We start from the raw sequence: 21,235 nt of genomic DNA, 5'->3' as shown, positions 1-21,235 counted from the left end.
GGGATCACGACTGAGATATAAGGCGGTCAAAAAATGGCTCTGAGCACTATGGGACTTTACTTCTAAGGTCATCAGTCCCCTAGAACTTAGAACTAATTAAACCTAACTAACCTAAGGACATCACACACATCCATGCCCGAGGCAGGATTCGAACCTGCGACCGTAGCGGTAGCGCGGTTCCAGACTGTAGCGCCTAGAACCGCTCGGTCACCCCGGCCGGCTAAGGCGGTCATTAAATGGTCCAACCACACTACGGAACAGTTGTCATATCTGCAGTAGACGTGCACCTTAATGTTTCACCCAAAAAGAAGAAAATAGTTTCAAATCGAGGGTAAGGAACAGTCTCGTTTATAACGAGACAAATACCACACATCAAACGGGTGAAACCATTAAGCGTGCGAAAATCTGCTGGGGTATCAACAGTAAAGCTACAAAACACTAGACACACCAAAAAAATAATAAACGATTACACTGTAACCGCAAACGGTCATTGTGGAGCTAAATTTTGAAAATGAATACATTTTAAAATGTAAAATCTTGACTTAAACGTAATATGACTAAGTGAAAAATGGTCCGGCAATTCTCAGCAATAATATGTACCACACAGAAATAGTCGGTGGCGCACTGTCTCTCTGGCAGATAATTAGCTCTATTCGCCTTGTCATCGATGGCACAGAACAAGATAACGAAAATAAGTGGGGCATCATTCACAGTTACCAGAGATACAAATTACATTTTGTTAGCGTTGCTGAACGTCGGCGTGCGCTCTGGATCTGGTGCCCATCAAATTTAACGACCTTCGTGCTTATTGGCTATAAGAGCTGTCAAAGGCGAATTGGCGCCTTATACAGCGTTGCGCAACAAGTTAATGAGCGTCTGGGTCGAGGCGACTAATGAAAGCTAGCTCTCCACCAGTAGCTACGTCAGTCATATGTCTACCGTTTTTCAGACCAAGCTATAGAACACGATATCGTCATGTAACAATAACTGAAATATTGCCTTGCACTAGGAGGCGTAACGCTTAATGAAAGGAAGCAGACAACGCATAAGACAATAATGTGTTTATTGTTTTGTTTTGGAACATATTTTATGTTATTAGATATGAAGTGAGCCGAACCCATGCGCGAATCCAAAGGGATGGCTGGTGTCATGGGTCCAAACAACATTTTACTAAAAGCGCTTATATATTTTTTACATATACAAATCCCAATTTTATCAGCGAACTTTCCGAGAATACAGTACCGTGGTTACTATAAACTCTCAAATGGCAATAAATTCAAAAATATTGTGAGCTTCGTTTAACACAGGATACTTTTCGGTTGCATTCTTGAGGATAAGTCCACGTGGATTGTTTTACAGCGTGACTGGCTGCAGGAGACGATCCAACCAGGAAAATTAAGCTATTCGTAACAACTACTTTAACAGTTCATGGAACCGATAAACCTTCTTCAAGTTGAGAGAATGCCAAACAGAAGGGAAAGTTGCTCCACTAAGAAAAAACAACATAAAAACTGACTTTCCAGAATGTACGTAGAAACAATAGAGAGATACATGATTCTCTCTAATTAAAGAACCTTCCACATCGCAGCGCGTCAGCAATCGTTGGTTAATATATTAAAAAACTAAAAACCCGCCTCGATTGCGAAAAGCGCACCTAGTGTTAAATGTTAACCCAGGTTTCGGCGTAGATAACTACACCTTCTTCAGAACAACAATAAAACCCACAAATGCCTAAGAAGACCTTTGTCAATGATTAAAAGAACACCATAGCTATATATATATAAACTAAAAAGAAAAGGAAAACACAAACAGTACATATGTACAAAGTCAAAACCATTACTTAATGTTGTACGCTCCACCTCACACCGGCCTATGTTACATGCGTCATGACCCGCCATAAACTGCAGCTACAAACGGTCGCCCACTTACAAGCCTGACCCGCTACCTACGCACATGCGCAAGACAAGGGAAGTTACTTGAATGCGCATGCGTATACGAATACGAGAAAGTTTATACATGGGTCGGGGCTAAATAGCTCATATATTCCCAACCGTGGATCAACGTATATCAAAAAATGAAATTGGATAGAACAAGAGACGAGCTAAATAGGAGATGAAACCTAAAAATAACCGTACACGGTTGCTTATGCTAGTAAAGAAACGCATATATGAAGCTACCTATGACAACAGGAGGAACTCTTAAAAAGTATACCTAAAGCCAGTAGTTGGCCTGGGGGGGGGGGAGGGGGGGCTGAGGGTACGTAATCTAAAGACGTCGTGGTAATAAAGATATAGGGATAAAACGTGAGGTGTTCAACGGGCTAAAATCGCCTTCATCGAAAAAGGAAAATGAGGATAAAAAGAAAGAAGATGAGCAGCTTGACCAACTGCGCTCGCCAATACTGATACTGATAAAAGTGAGTGCACACCTATATTTTATACCATCTAAATCATGATATTGTCAAAGTTATGAAAGGTTGATGCTATCATTCTCTTCAAATAACTATGTAACTGAACTACAATTCTTGGAAGTAACGTTGAAGCGACGTAAATCACGAAAGAACTATCTGAATGAGACAGAAGCCGAAGTTGTTTGATGTCCTCCTGAGGGAAATCGTGCCAAATTCTGTCCAATTGGCGCGTTAGCTTGGCAGAATCCCGAGCTGGGTGGAGGGCTCTGCCCATAATGCTCCAAACATTCTCAGCTGGGGAGAGGAAGGGTTTCACAACAAGCAGTAGAAACTCTCGCCGTGTGCAGGCGGGCTGAAATGTAAGCCCAGGCTAACTTGCCATGAAGGGCAACAAAATGGGGCGTAGAATATCGTCGATATCCTACTGTGCTGCAAGGGTGCCGCGTCTCAACCATAGGGGTCCTATTATGAAAATAAACGGCACCCCAGACCTTCCAAGAGAATGAAGGGATTGAAATCGAAGGAAAGAGACTGGCATACTTAGCCTATGCAGACAACATCTGTTTACTCTCTAAGTCGGAAGAGGAGCTGGAGCAAGTGACCAAAGCACTAAAGGAGGCTGCCAGCAAATTTGGGCTAAACATAAACGAAGCCTAAGACAGAGTACCTCGTTATGACGCGTGGTCATTGTCAGACTGCTGATCATCTACAATCACTGCAGACTGGGGACCAGTCCTACAAGAGAGTGCAAAAATTCAAATACCTAGGGGCACTTTTCACTGAGAACTCGTCATGTGAAGCAGAGATCAATGCCAGAATACAAGCAGGAAACCGATCTAACCACAGCCCAGCACAACTGCTTCGGTCCAGATATCTCTCCAGACAGTTCAAGATTCGACTGTACAAAACCCTGATCCAGTCTGTTGTTCTATATGGCTGTGAGGCGTGGAGTATCCGGAAACAGGACTTCCATAAGCTCCTTGTTTTTGAGAGAAAAGTGCTTCGGAAGATCTTCGGTCCGGTTCTGGATGCACATACAGGGGAATGGAGGACCAGATACAACCAAGAGCTTGAGGAACTATACCAGCAGCCCAACATAGCAGGAACAGTCGACGCCAAACGAGTGCAGTGGGCCGGCCATGTGGCCCGGATGAAGGATCACAGATGGGCTCTAAGCTCCTGGATTTCACACCTACAGGAAAGAGACCGCCAGGGAGACCCAAGGAGCGTTGGAGGGATGGACTCCATGAAGATTTAGACCAAGTGTCAATAGATGTGAACGGATGGCGGATAGCAGCAATGGTCAGAATACAGTGGCGGAGGAAACTTCTGGATGTTTGCGCTCCACTAGGCCTGATCACGTAGTAGTAGCAGTAGTAGTAGTAGTACCCCAGACCGTCGCTCCTGGTTGTCGGGTGGTATGGCGGGCGACACTCAGACTGGTATCCCACGGTTATCTGGAGCGTCTCCAGACACGTCTTTGCTAGTCATCGGGGTTCAGTTCGAAGCAGGACTCAACACTGAAGACAATTCTTCTCCAGTCAATGACATTCCAGGCCGAAGACAACTTGACAACATTGTAATTGCTCGCTTATCCACAGCCCAGTCCACATGAATGCAGAAATTCACACATTTATAAATGACACTACTTCCAGGTAAACGTATCCGGCGTAAAGAAAAGGCATAACCTCCAGTTCTCTCTACTTGAAGTGAATCTCATTCTTTTGAACGTCATGTAAGTCTCGCGTGTTCTGAACCGAACGATAACGCAAGTCGAGAGTCAGCTCTTTACATATTCGCTACAGCTTGTGATGTCAGACTGACGTCACGTTTGCACGAAGTGTTGTGAACTGTTGGTTATCCCCCTAGCGTCATTTGTAGCAAACACGGTCACGATTGTGCTGACTGTGTGTTTAGGTCGAAGAATCAAAGCAGCGAAATTTTCGTACGGAGTACGATAAAGATCTTCACAGCAGCCTTATCATTCATGAATGCCACAGTTTTTGTTGAAATTGGCTGCTCGGTAAGCCATAAAAAGTCCTGAGATCGATCGCGTGTGTCAGACGAAGTCGTGGAGCAAGTTTTATAACACTCCTACAAAATTAACTGGGCGTGTGTTAAGAAGACATTTGCATCTCAATCAGTACAAATTAACAATAGCACAAGAGCTACACTACTGGCCATTAAAATTGCTACACCAAGAAGAGATGCAGATGATAAACGGGTATTCATCGGAAAAATATATTATACTACAACTGACATGTGATTACGTTTTCACGCAATTTGGGTTCATAGATCCTGAGAAGGCAGTACCCAGAACAACCACCAATGGCCATAATAACGGCCTTCATACGCCTGGGCATTGAGTCAAACAGAGCTTGGATGTCATGTACAGGTACAGCTGCTCGTGCAGGTTCAACACGATACCACAGTTCATCAAGAGTAGTGATGGCGTATTGTGACGAGCCAGTTGCTCAGCCACCATTGACCAGACGTTTTCAATTGGTGAGAGTTCTGGAGAATGTGCTGGCCAGGGCAGCAGTCGAACATTTTCTGTATCCAGAAAGGCCCGTACAGGACATGCAACATGCGGTCGTGCATTATCCTGCTCAAATGTAGGGTTTCGCAGGGATCGGATGAAGGGTAGAGCCACGGGTCGTAACACATCTGAAATGTAACGTCCACTATTCAAAGTGCCGTCAGTGCGAACAAGAGGTGACCGAGACGTGTAACCAATGGCACCACATACCATCACGTCGGGTGATACGCCAGTATGGCGATGACGAATACACGCTTCCAGTGTGCGTTCACCGCGATGTCGCAAAACACGGATGTGACCATCATGATGCTGTAAACAGAACCTGGATTCATCCGAAAATATGACGTTTTGCCATTCGTGCACCCAGGTTCGTCGTTGACTACACCATCGCAGGCGCTCCTGTCTGTGATGCAGCGTCTCCGAGCTGATAGTCGATGCTGCTGCAAACGTCGCCGACCTGTTAGTGCAGATGGTTGTTGTCTTGCAAACGTCCCCATCTGTTAACTCAGGAATCGAGACGTGGCTGCACGATCCGTTACAGCGATGCGGATAAGATGCCTGTCATCGCGACTGCTAGTAAAATGAATCCAGCACGGTTTTCCGTATTACCCTCCTTAACCCACCTATTCCATATTCTTCAAACTGTCATCGGGTCTCGACAAACGCGAGCAGCAATGTCGCGATACGACTAACCGCAATCGCGATAGGCTGCAATCAGACCTTTATCAAAGTCGGAAACGTGATGGTACGCATTTCTCCTCCTTACACGATTCATCAAAACTACGTTTCACTAGGCAACGCCGGTTAACTACTGTTTGTGTATGAGAAATCGGTTGGAAACTTTCTTCATGTGAGCACGTTGTAGGTGTCGCCATCGGTGCCAACCTTGTGTGAATACTCTGAAAAGCTAATCGTTTGCATATCACAGCATCTTCATCCTGTAGGTTAAATTTCGCGTCTGTAGCACGTCATGTTCGTGGTGTAGCAATTTTAATGGCCAGTAGTGTAATAGTCACTGATAGGATTGCTCGTAAAAACGTTTGTGAGGAAATGTTTCTTCATTTGGTGAAAGACGAAGATTTTGTTGATTGAGGGGCAAAGTTAATGAACAGTACTGTAGGATTTGGGACAGTGAAAATCTACAACGAATCTTAAAACATAATCATGATACCACATAAGCTACGGTTTTTTGTGCACTGAGCAAGAGCAAAGTTTGTGGTCTTTTCTTTTTCCAAGAGGAAACAGTCAACGAAATATTATACTTCGATATTTCGTTCACTATCACTTTCCAGGTAAATTGACTGGTCGAGATGCGTCAACTGCATGGCCTCCATATTCATCTAACCTGACACCTCTTCGATGTATCAGAGAGACCATTTTTGCATCACCCTTGCCGCCTCTCTAGCAGTACTCAAAGCGAGAATCTTCGCAGCAATAGAACAAGTTACTCGCGACATGCTGCAGCGTCTTTCACAATTTATAGACTTCAGATGGGATATATCCCACGTAACCAATGGAAATTATATTCCACATATATAGCTGTAAGCAAAAATAATTATGTAATTTGCTAAAAATATACGTTAGACATGAATAACTGTATTTTTAAAGTTGATAAATCAGTTTAAAACCACCCTATACAGGGTGTCCCAGCTATCTTGTCCACCCAAAATATGTCTGGAACAATACCAGCTATTGGAAAACGACTTTCACCGGAATCAATGTAGGGCTGGGGCACATGAATGTACATATTTGGAAATATTCTAAAACGAAAGCATATGTATTTTTTAACACAAACTTATGTTTTTTTTTAATGGACCTCCTATATTGTTTCTTCAGCAATCCATAGCATGACAAAGCACTTACACACTGGCGCTGATTGAATCGCAATATTCCCATTACATCCCGAGATATTAAGACGCGAAGTTGACGCTTGAAACACCCGACATGCGCTGCTAGCGCACGTCCTGAGGCTCACCATTATGTGCTTATGAGAGTTGATGGCAGCATACCGTATTATTCGTTTCGGACCTCTTGATAAGTATGGAGGTGTGATTACACATGTCAATCACATCGCGATTACGGGCAGCATGGGGTTCACGCCTGAGCCTCAGGACGTGCGCTAGCAGCGCATGTCGGGTGTTTCAAGCGTCAACTTCGCGTCTCAATATCTCGGGATGTAATGGGAATATTGCGATGCAATCAACGCCATTGTGTATGTGCTTTGTCATGCTATGGATTGCCGAAGACAAAATATAGGAGGTCCTTTTAAAAAAACATAAGTTTGTGTTAAAAAACACATATGCTTTCGTTCCAGAATGTTTCCAAATATGTACATTCATGGGCCCCAGCCCTACATTGATACCGGTGAAAGTCGTTTACCAACAGCTGTTATTGTTCCAGACATATTTTGGGTGGACAAGATAGCTGGGACACCCTGTATAAAACGTTTTGATACAATAATAATAAAAGACGTTGTTATTACAAATGAACATCTTAACACCCTTAACTAGTAAAAGTGATGATGACGGCATGTTATATTTGGAAAAGGGAGGGGGGAGGGAGGGAGACAGAAGCAAACGGTGATTCCCTCCTTCAGAACCGGGCACTAGATCTATCCGCTCCCAAGCCAACGACAGGAGCTGGCGTTATCACTCAACTCGGAAGAAGCAAATTTCGTTATTAAACGAATTCTCAACATCCGTATTTCAAGCGAAGGAGAGATGGCAGCTGCAAATTTCGCATTCCCGGAGATTGCTCTAGTCTCTTCTCTGTGATGTTGTATGGAGTTGGGCGATAGGACAGCATTTGTGGTCTTCTGTGGGACGGGCACTCAGGTTCGTCGTTGTCTTTGGCGCTGTTCGAAAGAAGTAGGCTACGAGCTACTATATAATTGGACACTCTCCAACATTTTCGTTTTTTAGTCTCTATTAACGACACGTAACACTGCGCTTCTTCACCGTTTATCGTTTGCAAAACATGTGTCTTCAGTGTACCCAAACAATCTGTTCGATTATCAGAGAGATTTAGTTAGTTAGACAGGTTAGTAAACCACATTCTGCTCGCATCCACGTTCGGGACGAACAACGGTACGACCGTTACACTGGTCATCTCCGATGTGGTATTAAGGCAGCGTTCCCCCAACCGTCTGAGATGCGTCACCACTTCCGCCTCATACGTACAACACGATGATAGTTCAAAGATGAAATCACACATAACTGAGGCTATAGAGTTTGCAGACAGGCCTCCCTCACCTGAACTTAGTGTGTCGCGGCTGCGGGAATGGATTGGCAGTGGGCCAGTACTCACCCGTACAGACGATACGGGGTAGTTCCAGGACCAATAAAACGATATTAACACATAGGGTGACACAAAAGATAGTAAGTTATCTGTATAAAACGGTGAAGCATTGGCAAGCAGCTGACAGGTGTCAACAGTTCAAGGGAGGCGCTGAACATCAGATTGTGTTATTAAAAATGGTTCTATTGGAAATGTATACTTTCCGTTCCTCCACACTGAGAACTGACGCAATTGTTTTAGGAACTAACACTCTTATAGCCACATTAGCAGTTAACGTTCCATATTCAGGATATACCAAACGCTTGGTGTGTTGGTGAAGGCCAGAGATCTCCCACGTCTAGAAGCTCTATCCATGTCATATTAAGACTCTCTGATGTAGCGAGCTGCGAGAGCAATTTGTTTATCATACTCCATAATGACAAAAGACATGTCAGGCCAAAAAAGCAGGAAGCTGCGCAGCATACCACCTGTCTCTATGGTCTTAAGGAGTACAAGAAGTGGTGAGAAGTTCAGTGTTGTACCAGGAGACTAGACTAGGCGAAGTGATGGGGGCATCTGGCTTGCCTAACGTGGCTGTGCATCCTATATTAAGCTGGCTGATGACCACAAATTTTGAAAGGTTCTTCAGGACGAAAAAGTGGGACTTGACTCGTATTGCGGAGAGTAAGAGTCACCGCCCAACTATGCAGAAAGACTGTTCCCTTTTTCCTTTTCTTTATGCGGCGGGCAATGAATTTCTCTCCTGTGCCAACCTTTTCATCTCAGAGTAGCACTTGCAACCTACAGCCTCGATTATTTGCAGGAGATGTTCCATTCTATGTCTTCCTCTACAGGTTTTACCCTCTACCGCTCCCTCTAGTAGCCTGGAAATTGTTCTCTGATGTCTTAACATATGTCCTATTAGTCTGTCCCTTCTCCTTTTCAGTGTTTTCCATGTGTTCCTTTCGTCACCGATTCTGTGGACAACTTCATCATTCCTCATCTTATAAGTCCATCTAATTTTCAAAATTCTTCTCTAGCATCACATGTCAAATGCTTCGATTCTCTTCTATTCCGATTTTCCCACAGTTCATGTTCCTTAACTTCATCTAACTCGTGATCACCAATTCTGATATTAAGTTTCTCGCTGTTTTCATTTCTGCATCTTCTCATTACTTTCATTTTTCTTCGATTTACTCTTAATCCATATTCTGTACTCATTAGACTGTCCATTCCATTCAACAGATCCTGTAATTCTTCTTCACTTTCACTGAGGATAACAGTGTCATCAGCGAATCTTATCACTGATATTATTTCACCGTGAATTTTAATCCTACTCTTGAAACTTTCTTTTTTTTCTGTCGTTGTTTCTTCGACGTATGGATTGAACATTAGATACGAAAGACTACGTCCCTGTCTTACACCCTTTTTTATTCGAGAACTTCGATTTTGGTCCTCCACTCTTATTGTTCCCTCTTGGTTTCCCTATAGCTTACTCCTTCAGAATTTCGAACAAAAAAATGGTTCAAATGGCTCTGAGCACTATGGGACTTAACATCGATGGTCATCAGTCCCCTAGAACTTAGAACTACTTAAACCTAACTAACATAAGGACATCACACAACATCCAGCCATCACGAGGCAGAGAAAATCTCTGACCCCGCCGGGAATCGAACCCGGGAACCCGGGCGTCGGAAGCGAGAACGCTACCGCACGACCACGACATGCGGGCGAATTTCGAACATCTTGCAGCATTTTACATTGCTGAGCGCTTTTCCTAGGTAGACAAATCCTATGAACCTGTCTTCATTTTTCTTCTGTCTTACTTCCATTATCAACCTTAACGTGAGAAATGCCCCTCTGCTGCCTTTTTCCTTCCTAAAGCCAAAGTGATCGTCATCTAGCAGACCCTTAATTTTCTTTCCCATGCGTCTGTACATTATTCTTATCAGCAACTTAGGCTCATGAACTGTTAAGCGGATAGTGCAATAATTCTCGCACTTGTCGGCTCTTGCAGTCTTTTAAACTGTGTGGATGAAGTTTTTCCGAAACTCTGATGGTATATCGCCAGCCTCACACATTCCACCCATCAACGTGAAGTCATTTTGTTGCCACTTCCCCCACTGATTTGAACAATTCCGATGGAATATTATCTATCCCTTCCGCTTTATTTGATATTAAGTCTTCCAAAGCTCTTTCCACAATTTCCCTAAATGACCTCACGTAAATTCTGGGGTGGTTACTTCAACAAAGTTGCGGTCTATCCCGTCCCACACGCATCTCCAACTGCGATAGTGCTTTGTCTACTATTGACATGATGTCGACCGCCCTCTTGTGAAACTGGCACTGACGACGATCGCCTTCTGTTGATGTCATCAGAAGGAGGTCCCTTTCAGGACATATATTTCTGCAATATATTCATGTGTAGACTTGATGCAACTGATGTTCCATCAGTGTATAATTACGGTTGACGTTCTCCAGTGACCTCTAAATTAATGATCCACACGGACTGATTGTACTGTTCATTTACAAGAGACATATTCACCGTAGATAAATCATGATACGTATAATGGTTACCAGTTTTTTTTTCAAGAAGGGAGCAAGGAGAGGCCTCCAGAATTTATTTCATGCAGTTCCCAAGTTCCTTACTTCCAGAAGTGTCGGACGTGACATTTAAAGGGCTGAACTCTCAGGCAACTTGCAGACAGTCCGCTGCCCCAAGAGAGCACCACTTTCTTCCGCGTGATGAACTCTTGAGACTGACCCGGAGGTGTTGCTGACCCGACACGTGGACGTTGATGAAGCGAGATTCAGTAGGAGCAAAAGTTCTTTACTTCTTTTCACGATGGTCGCAGTTCGTCAACCAGCAAATGCATTTGCACAGAATACTGTGTTTAGATCTGCTTCTCAGATTTAATATTCTTTTCAACTCGACGCAAGTCTTAGACAGGATAATAATCTTTTTTATACAGTAGCTTTTTGAACATAAAAGTAAGCTTTGAGCCTAAAACGTGCTTCACGGGCAAAGCGCAACAGTTGGTCTTATCCAACAGTCCTTCCTGTATGTCTCGTTCGGAAAAAAATAAATTATATATTATAATCCTATTGTCTGTTCAACGTATTTCTCTCAGAAAGGAATTTGTAACAGATTTCTCCAGATAGCGTTGATCGCCATTTTTATGGAATGTTGTTTCTGCAAATTTCGTGTCACCTATGAACGCCATTGTAATAATCACCGTAAACCTCTTTCGTGAATCTGATCACGTCTGTAGGAGTTCTTTCAATTTAAGAAAAAATTCGTCGTTTTTCTTGATTTTTATGCTAATGAATTACGAAGAAATGTTTTCCTTCGTTGTGAAGTCCAACGTTCAACTATAATGAGCTGAGAATTTTCAAGTTTCAGAAGGAGAATAAGCATAGACTTTGAGTAAGGGAACCTTCACATCGTCGTTCTATATGACAAAAACAAATTAGGATAACTATTCTACAGAATAGTAATACAGGAAGGCAAATCACAAACAGCTCCATACTATTAAAACAGCAAAATCTCGTCGCTATGGAGACAGATGTGACGTTATCGTGCAAAAAGCGGATATAGTAAGACGGTAATGTGAATGACCAACACACCGGTGCATGTACTTTAAAATGACTATCATGTGACATTTAACTAGATCTGATGAATAAAATCAACTTTAGTGAAACCTCATAAATTTCTGAATATATTTTACACATTCGTTCACACTCTGCTTTCAATAATGTATTTATACGCTATTGTATTGAGATTCAGATACAGTTGAAACTATTCTCGAATAGCTAACTTCAATGAATTTAACTTTGCACTCGAACTTCATTTCTCATGAAAGATGTAATTTGTTGTAATATTCTCGCCTATGCATGTGTATCACTAATTAATGCAGTGCTGCTCTCAATTTTCTCCCATAATTTTGGATTTTTCTTGGGTTCATTGTTCTACAGTGAGTGAACCTGTCGGTTGTTTCGATTAAACACAGTTTTATATCTGAGTTGAAGTCGAAAAAAAGTACAACTGGCAGCTGTTGCATCAAGTAAACTGTTGTAGAGATTTTGAAATTCGTGACGTATTTATTCGTTGACAGATCACTGATACTAATTAAGGTGTTCTTTGTGATATCTGCAATAAAATTCTAAATCATTCAGTACTTGCGAAAATTCGAGATATCCATACTTGCACAGAAACCTGTAGGAACTTGATACGCCCAGCGACGCTGCTAAACTTTCCGACGATATTTCCCGTATCCACTGACGACTCGCTCCGAAAACCCCATAGAAACAATCCATTACTGAAGCGTTACTGGAGATGAAAAATGAACAGTCTACAATAACGAGGTGTGTTAAAGGTCATAGGCCACTGCAATGATTCACCTTAGGCAACCATGTCGAAAACTTGCGTGCTCTGTGCGTGGTTATAAAGTGCGCTCTATTACTGTTTCCAATAGGTCGTATGATTAATTAAATCCATACGGCCCACATTGAATGAAACTGACCCGAGTAATGTCTATATAACTTCCAAAAACTGCCCACTTCAGTGTGGGATAGATTTTGCGTCCAATAACCTCAGATGTTTTACGAATGCAGCAATGACCTCAGATGCTTTACCAATGCAACATGAAGATGTTCCCAAAAAACCGATAGAGGTGTTTCATAAATGGATGACGAAATCGTAACAAGTTTTCCAATAAGTAATAACATGTAAAGGAAGTGTTTTACTGTAAGGTCAATATCTATAATTTTTTCTACTTTTGTAGCGTCATGGGATAGCTCTTAAAGTAAGGAGTACTGATTCCTAGTAAAGAACTGTGACATTCAAATTAAAATTCATCTTGAAAATTAATGTGCTATACCCCTGTTTACCGTTCAATGAAAGTTTCCACAAAAGGGAGTAATATGGCTAGAGCGACTCTGGTGCACCTTGTTTCCATTTGTGACGTCACATGAGTGATGTCCTCTCTACGATGTCATAAGCAACGCCCGTTATGTACAACATCACAACGATGACATCACAACCAACGCCCCTTTTTCGATGACGTTATAAAGATGGACGCGAGGAACTTGAAAATTAAAAAAAAACAATAAAAATGGCAGTGGATAGTAAATTTTCAAAAAAATTGCATATGTATCACACACACACACACACACACACACACACACACACACACACACACACACACACACACACAATGTTTATGTCAAATACTGTAGCCTCTCCAGTAAATTTGATTGCTTTTATACTTCATTCGTTTTCATACTTAATGCTTATGTCAAATACTGTACTGCGTGATCATCAGTAAATATCATCTCTGTCTTTGTAGTACAGGAATGGGAAAGGAAAAAACTGAAAAAGTACTCTAGACATAAAAATTATTGTAATTTTTTTCATACATTGTTCTTACATTCAATGTTTTTATACACTCATTACCTGAGAAATTATAATGGATCATTAAATACCCATCGAAAAGCCTACATCAAGATTATTAGAATATAAGTAATATGTGAAGTCATGTATCAGCTACAAATACAGTAGTAACCTCTAATTACAATCTACACTTTACAGTAATCATACATTTTAAAGATATTAACATTACATTCACATTAGTTACAAGGATAGTAGTGAGCTCAAATTACAATCAACAATTTACATATTTAACACACATTTTAAGGTATTTATAGTGAATTCACATCAGTTACAAAGGTGGTAGTGGCCTAAAATTACAATCTACAGTTTAAATTTCTCACACACACTTTTCTGATACTTACATTGAACTATCAGTTATAAAGGTGAGAGTGAGCTCAAATTACGATCAGCAGTTGATATATTTCAAACGCATTATACAATGATATTTATATATTAACTACCTGAGCAGTTAAAATGGACCTCTGAATTTCTATCGTGTTAATGAGAACATGACCCTAGGAGTATGTGAATTCACACATCAGTTACAAAAGTGATAATAACATCAAGCTACAATTTACATTTTTACAGGTATTTGCATTGCATTCACATCAGTTACAAAAATGATAGTAATCTCAAATTAAATCTACAATTTACAATAAAATCAATCATCTTCTTTCATGCAGTAGTGACCCAACGCCACCGTATTTATCTTATGGTGTAGTATCAAACATTTATCACTTTGTGCAGAAAAAGCAAATTTATGTTGTCTAATAGTAGAAACAACATGCTGCTTAGATTGAAATTTGTACTGCACAGTAGTTTTTACTGCCCAGTTCAGCACATGTTGTCTGTAATCATTGATGGAGAGGCTACAGTATTTGACATAAACATTTGTGTGTGTGTGTGTGTGTGTGTGTGTGTGTGTGTGTGTGTGTGTGTGTGTGCTCTGTGCGTTATGCCCCCATACTCAGTCTCGAGAGTATATACTTTTGATTGAAGGCCTACAAATTCTCTAAAAGGTTCACCACAGAGTTTCGTCTTTGATCAAACGAACCTCTTTTTTATCCACCAGTATAATATTGTATCTGTTATTTGCAAGGAATCCTGAAGTATTGAACCTTATGTACACATCATTCCTGATGTACTCATATATATTTAGAGCTGCAAGATGATAGACTTAGCTATCGGTCTCCGTGTATCAAAGTTTCACATGATGCACGGGAAACTTGTTTACTATATATCGATGTTTTCATGAGCTTTCGAATTTGTTTAAAGAAAGCAGATTGCTTCGTTGCAAAAAAAGCTGTAGTAACTTCAGAATTTCGGCAAATAAAATGAGATTTACGAATTCTAACTTCACAGCCAAATATTCATTCTCTTCCGCTATATACCTTGTCGAATGCATTGTTTCGATATGATGAACCTCCCGTGACAAAACGAATCATTCACAAGAGCAGAATCACCTTCATCGTTATAGTTACAATCACTTGAAAACATTGTCACCTTACGCTTCTTTACAGATCTAATGATGTCACGGTCACTCGAATCGTCCTCAGTACCATTGAAATAGTAATTCACACAAGTCATCCAGATATTAAGTCTCACTAGAAATATCTGAATAGCCATTGCCAAAAACTTCAGAAAGTATTTATTTCGTTTATTTTCTTCCGTTTGCTGAAAATGGGCAACTCTAGAAGCAAGAGAAACTTCCAAACGAAAACAGTAACTATTGAAATATCAAAATGCTTTAAGCAAAAAATACACGAAGGCAATCAAGTATGGTACATTGATTACTGGTTTAAATACCTAAATACACGAAGTAGTTAAAACATATCACAGCAGACGGCGTCTACAGACAGCGTGTAGAACACGAGAGTTCGAGAGGGTGCGTTTCTGGATCAGGTATCGAATATATTGCTTCCCCCTACTTATACCTCCCGAGGAGATTACGAATGTAAAATTAGAGATTCGAGCGCGCACGGAGGCTTTCCGGCAGTCGTTCTTCCCGCGAACCATACGCGATTGGGACAGGAAAGGGAGGTAATGACAGTGGCACGTGAAGTGCCCTCCGCCACACACCGTTGGGTGGCTTGCGGAGTATAAATGTAAATGTAGATGTAGATCCGCCTCTAACTTACGGGTCCGCAGCTCGTGCTCATGCGGTAGCCTTCTCGCTTCCCACGCCCGGGTTCCCGTGTTCGATTCCCGTCGGGGTCAGGGATTTTTTCTGCCTCGTGAAGACTGGGTGTTGTGTGCTGTCCTTAGGTTAGCTAGGTTTAGGTAGTTCTAAGTTCTAAGGGACTGATGACCATAGATGTTAAGTCCCATAGTGCTCAGATCCATTTGAACCATTTTTCTAACTTATGGCACGCCAAACAAGAGTAAACTCGGCATCAGTCCACAATGTGCTTAGGGTGTCTAACCATATATCATTTCATAAACTAAAAAGTAAATTACATTTCACTCCAAAGTTGAACTAACTTATTTACCAAGTTCTGTACTTCAAGCCGCCCTCAAGTCTGCTGGACTTTAGATGAATCTGTCTTTTCGACGAAAGAAACACATCGGCGATATTGCGGCTGTCTTTCATACCTTTGTTCAGTCTCTCTCTTGGCCATAGAGACACTTCGAAGCGTAGAAGAAGTATACCCTAATTATTACTTTCTGACCGTAACCCAACTGTCATCTCAGCAGCCCCTAAAAGAGAGCCGATAAATTACACGTCCGAGACCTTCTAACCGAGTAAGTTGCAGCAGAGGTGGAACACAGTGCATGAATTTAGAAGGATCTGGGTTCAAACCATCACTACGTATGCTCTTTCGTAGTGCTCGTAAATCATTCAACTTAATTCTAAGAGTACTCCTACCGAAAGGCGACAGGCCCATTACTCGTCCCCATACTAGAGCGTGATCGTCCCTTAGAAAAGGTCTCAGACCATCCTCGTCCTCAAAACTTTGCCCATTCCAAAGTTGTCTCTAGTCTGTAATGGCCAACGACGTCAGGGCATTATACACGAACGCCCTCTTCCTTTTTTCTTCCACTTGCGCTAGTGTTGCGCCTACACAGACGTAGCTATTTACGCACGTTAAACTGTTAAACTGTCGTAAGGTAAACGTCCTATTCTTTTAAAAAAAAAAAGAAAAAAGACACAGCTCCAAAGAGGCCAGTTATTAGCTCTGGCAACGACTCTGTGGCAGGTTTCCATACACAAGCTGAAGTCGAGAATATTTCCACCAATGTATGAAGGTGCCATGTCCGCAAGAAGACAATTAGTACGGGTTCTGCAGTTGCTCTCCACCTTTTATCCGGTCTCAGCATTTGAAAAAGTCTTCCTGCATAGAGAAAATGATACATTTTCGGAACGTAAGACAAGTTAAAATGAAAAAAATAAAATGTTCCGAGACCTGTTGCCAAATGAGCTGCAAAAACTTGCTAACATCCAGGTTTGTAATGCTGATGTAGTTACTAAACACACGATTTCCTGCATAAGAATCTGAAGCTGTTCCTCAGATTACGAACATTCGTTGTTCTCCATTCCCTGTCAGCTGGACGTTCGTCTCTAACCTTCCTTCTTCTTCCGTAATTTTACTTATTCAAAGAGCGCCTGGTGGCGTTTCTCTTTATTCTCCAAAAACCACCTCACGAATTCACTAGCGAGCAAGACAAGATGGCGCAGCGGTAAAACTCTAAACTCGCAATCTGGATGACGGAGGCCTAAATACCCGTCCGGCCATCCAGATTTAGATTTTACGTGGCTTCCCTAAATGGCTTAAGGCAAACGCCGAAATGTTTCCTTTGAGAAGAACATGCGTGATTTCGTTTCCCTTTACGAGTTTGTGCTCTAATGACCGCGTCATCGAAGGAACGTTAAACCCTAATTTCATTTCGCTGTTGGCTTTCATGAAATCACTGTGTTGTTTCTAGAGTCCTTTTGACCATTCCTTTCAAGTTCTCTTATCACGTATCTCCACGAATTAGCGATTAACTGCAACAGATATTTAATGAATTCTTACGTTGTCTTCTATGACGCCGTCCGCAGCTCGTGGTCTCGCGGTAGCGTTCTCTCTTCCCGACCACTGGGTCCCGGGTTCGATTCCCGACGGCGTCACTGATTTTCAGCTGCCTCCAGGTGACTGGGTGGTGTTGTGTCGTCTTCATGATCATCATTCATCCCCGTTACGCTCGGAGGAAGGCAATGGCAAACCACATCCACTAGCACTTTGCCTACTACGGCGGTGCGGGTCTCCCTCATCGTCCCCCTACACTCTGTCAAGGAGTATGAGACTTCATCATCATCTATGATGCCTGTAGTTTCCTGTATTGTTGCCAGTTTTTAATCGGGGTTGCGTGTTGGTTTTTAGAAGATCATTACTTCTTTTGGTGGGACCCAGCAGACACCTTGTTTAAGAGTGGTTTGACATTCACTCCTATCCGTAAGTTAAGGGATCTTCGAAGTATACGAAGCACGATACTTGACGATAATTCGTGCAGCAGAAGGTCCTTAGCAACGTTGTATTATGACACATTGTGATAAGGGTATAACGTATACCTGAAAATTGGCCTTTGAGTCTTTGTGGTGTTCCTCCACCAGTAGTATACGTAAGGTTAATACGGGTCGTGATGCCTCCACATGCCAGTAAAAGGCACACAACACATTTGAATGCTGCGGCAAAGCTCGCCTAATTTAGCTTAATCTAACGCCTCTAATGGCGGCAGTGTTAGGGCTCCAATTCTTCGGCCAAGAGCGTCCTGTGTGTATCCAATCGGATTTAAGGCTGAGAAGCGAAGTGACCAGTCCAGACTCCTAATGTCCACTCCTAGCACATATTAGTCCACCTGACCGACCGTGTGTGGTCGGTCATTACGGTCGTTTATATGGAACCCTGATGCACATGCTCCACGAAAATGGTGCACATATCGTTACTGAAAGTCATCCCTGTACTCCTCAGACGTCACAGTAACGTAGAAAACATGTATAGCTTATGTGGGTTTAGCATGACAGCGCTCCAGACGGTAAAACTTTAGTCGCTAAATTAGACCCTTTTCACACTACTGGCATGTTAGTAACCCACCTCAAAGTCATCATACATGAACAGACAAGGACAGTCACTCTCTATGCTAACCGAAAACTCGTCCGTGAGTAGGGCATTATCCCACTGGTCCTGGGTCTACTCACGATGGGCAAGACGCGACACACTTTACCCCCACATGTTTCAGTGGAATACATACTGCTGGTTGAGCACACATTTGAGAGGCCTCGTTGATGGCTATTCACAGCCTGGCGGGAGACGGGAGACCCAGAGTCTGCCTCTTGATCTCTAACCAGCTCAAGAGGGCCTTTTTTGGTACTGGGCTGTAGTTCGTGGTCGACTTTGTCCGCACTTTTGATGAACTTTTTCCTTTCCTGGAACCTTCTTCACCGACGTGGAATGACGCTATGGACGACATTTAACTCTGACTCCAACTCACGCTGACTGTGGCAACTCTTGTCACGTGCAGGTTAAACGACCTCGTACTGGCGTGCCTTGTACGTCACGTACGTCCGCGTTCTGTCACTACTGTTCAGTCCACACATTGTTGTAAGAGCGCCATCTTCTCCCGTGTATCTCGAAGACCCCACAGATAGACAAGATGGATAACCCGCTTTGGGCGTTAATGATATATGAACCCCAAATGTTGGTCACCATGCAGGGTTCAAATAGCTTCCTGCTGCCACAGTGCTGTAGATGTTGTCACTTTGCCGAGATCATTGGACATTGTCATCTGGCTGTCGATATCCAGTTTGTGATCGCAGAAACAGGTTGCTGGAAGTTCTGTAGGAACTCTGTAGTCACACGTACTCTGCTAATTTCGCCGTCCTTTGTGAAAATGCTCTTCAAAGCTCAACGATTCATGTCACCGAAGACTAGTTTCTGGCCGGCCGCTGTGGCCGGGCGGTTCTAGGTGCTTCAGTCTGGAACCGCGCGACCGCTACGGTCGCAGTTTCGACTCCTGTCTCGGGCATGGATGTGTGTGATGTCCTTAGGATAGTTAGGTTTAAGTAGTTCTAAGTTCTAGGGGACTGATGACCTCAGATGTTAAGTTCCATAGTGCTCAGAGACTTTTTTAACTAGTTTCGGTCTACTAGTACTTTTCCCTGGCATTCTTCTACTAATTTTGACTGCCCTTGTCACCTTGGAGACTACTGCTACCGATACTCCAAAGATATCCTTCCATACACGCTTCCTCCAACAATTTGGCCTTGTTGAAATACAGAGAGTCTTCACTTGCTACACCAAGAAGAAATGCAGATGATAAACGGGTATTCATTGGACAAATATATTATACTAGATCTGACATGTGATTACATTTTCACGCAATTTGGGTGCATAGACCCTGGGCGTATAACGGCCTTGATACACCTGGCCATTGACTCAAACAGAGCTGGGATGGCGTGTACAGGTAAAGCTGCCCATGAAGCTTCAACACGATACCACAGTTCATCAAGAGCAGTGACTGGCGTATTGTGACGAGCCAGTTGCTCGACCACCATTGTCCAGACATTTTCAGTTGGTGGGAAATCTGGAGAACGTTCTGGCCAGGGCAGCACTCAAACATTTTCTGTATCCAGAAAGACCCGTACAGCACCTGCAATATGCGATAGTGCATTATCCTGCTGAAATGTAGGGTTTCGCAGAGATCGAATGAAGGGTAGAGCCACGGGTCGTAACACATCTGAAATGTAACGTCCACTGTTCAAAGTGCCGTCTCTCAGCAACTGAAAACGTCTGTGGTCAATGGTGGCCGAGCAACTGGCTCGTCACAATACGCCAATCACAACTCTTGATGAACTGTGGTATCGTGTTGAAGCTGCATGGGCTGTACACGCCATCCAAGCTCTGTTTGACTCAATGCCCAGGAGTATCAAGCCCGTTATTACGGCCAGAGGTGGTTGTTCTGGGTACTGATTTCTCATAATTTATGCACCAAAATTGCGTGAAAATGTCAGATCTAGTATAATATATTTGTCCAATGAATACCCGTTTATCATCTGCATTTCTTTTTGGTGTAGCATTTTAATGGCCAGTAGTGAATGTACCCGAGGATACGCCCAAGCATTTGGGCAGATACGTATAGAAAACCGACTGAAAGTCAAATCCAGATTGCTCGTCGTATCGAATCAGCGATAATCCATTCAGTATAAGAATTCGATTACTTACATTTACTCTCAATTACTGCAACCCAAATTTCTAAGATTTGCACTTTACGACCAGATCAGCACCTATTGAGGTTGTGTCTCCTTTGGTCATCATTTAATGCATGTTATGTAATTTAGAAACTTTTACCCACAACGTATGATTGAGTTGTAAAGAAGTGCTCGTCTGGTTTCAGCTGTTCGGCAACCGCATTCTGGGCCCGATGGCTTGGCTCATGCCGCTCGCAGTCGCCGTGTCAACCTTCGGCTCTGCCAATGGGACGCTCTTTGCAGCTGGCAGGTGAGTTGCGCCTCAATTTCATCTCCATCAGAGCTCACCACGCAATCGAGGGCTGCAGAAGTACAGCTGAGTCTTTGCAACACAGATTTTCTCTTCAGATGAAG

General features: G+C 42.6%; 1 protein-coding gene across 4 annotated transcripts in view; it reads left to right on the top strand.

Annotated features, from left to right (window-relative positions):
- LOC126298679 (b(0,+)-type amino acid transporter 1) overlaps positions 1-21,235 on the top strand; it is a 634,347-nt gene that overhangs the window by 550,684 nt on the left and 62,428 nt on the right. For all 4 annotated transcript variants that reach the window (XM_049990114.1, XM_049990113.1, XM_049990115.1 and 1 more), the window contains exon 8: positions 21,028-21,131. In XM_049990114.1, coding sequence (XP_049846071.1) covers positions 21,028-21,131 — 104 coding nt within the window. The remainder of the gene's footprint in view (positions 1-21,027; positions 21,132-21,235) is intronic.

This window comes from Schistocerca gregaria, chromosome X, assembly GCF_023897955.1.
Source record: "Schistocerca gregaria isolate iqSchGreg1 chromosome X, iqSchGreg1.2, whole genome shotgun sequence".
NCBI lineage: Eukaryota > Metazoa > Arthropoda > Insecta > Orthoptera > Acrididae > Schistocerca > Schistocerca gregaria.
Note: the sequence above shows the minus strand (reverse complement) of the source record. Positions and strands in the feature narration are given on the sequence as shown.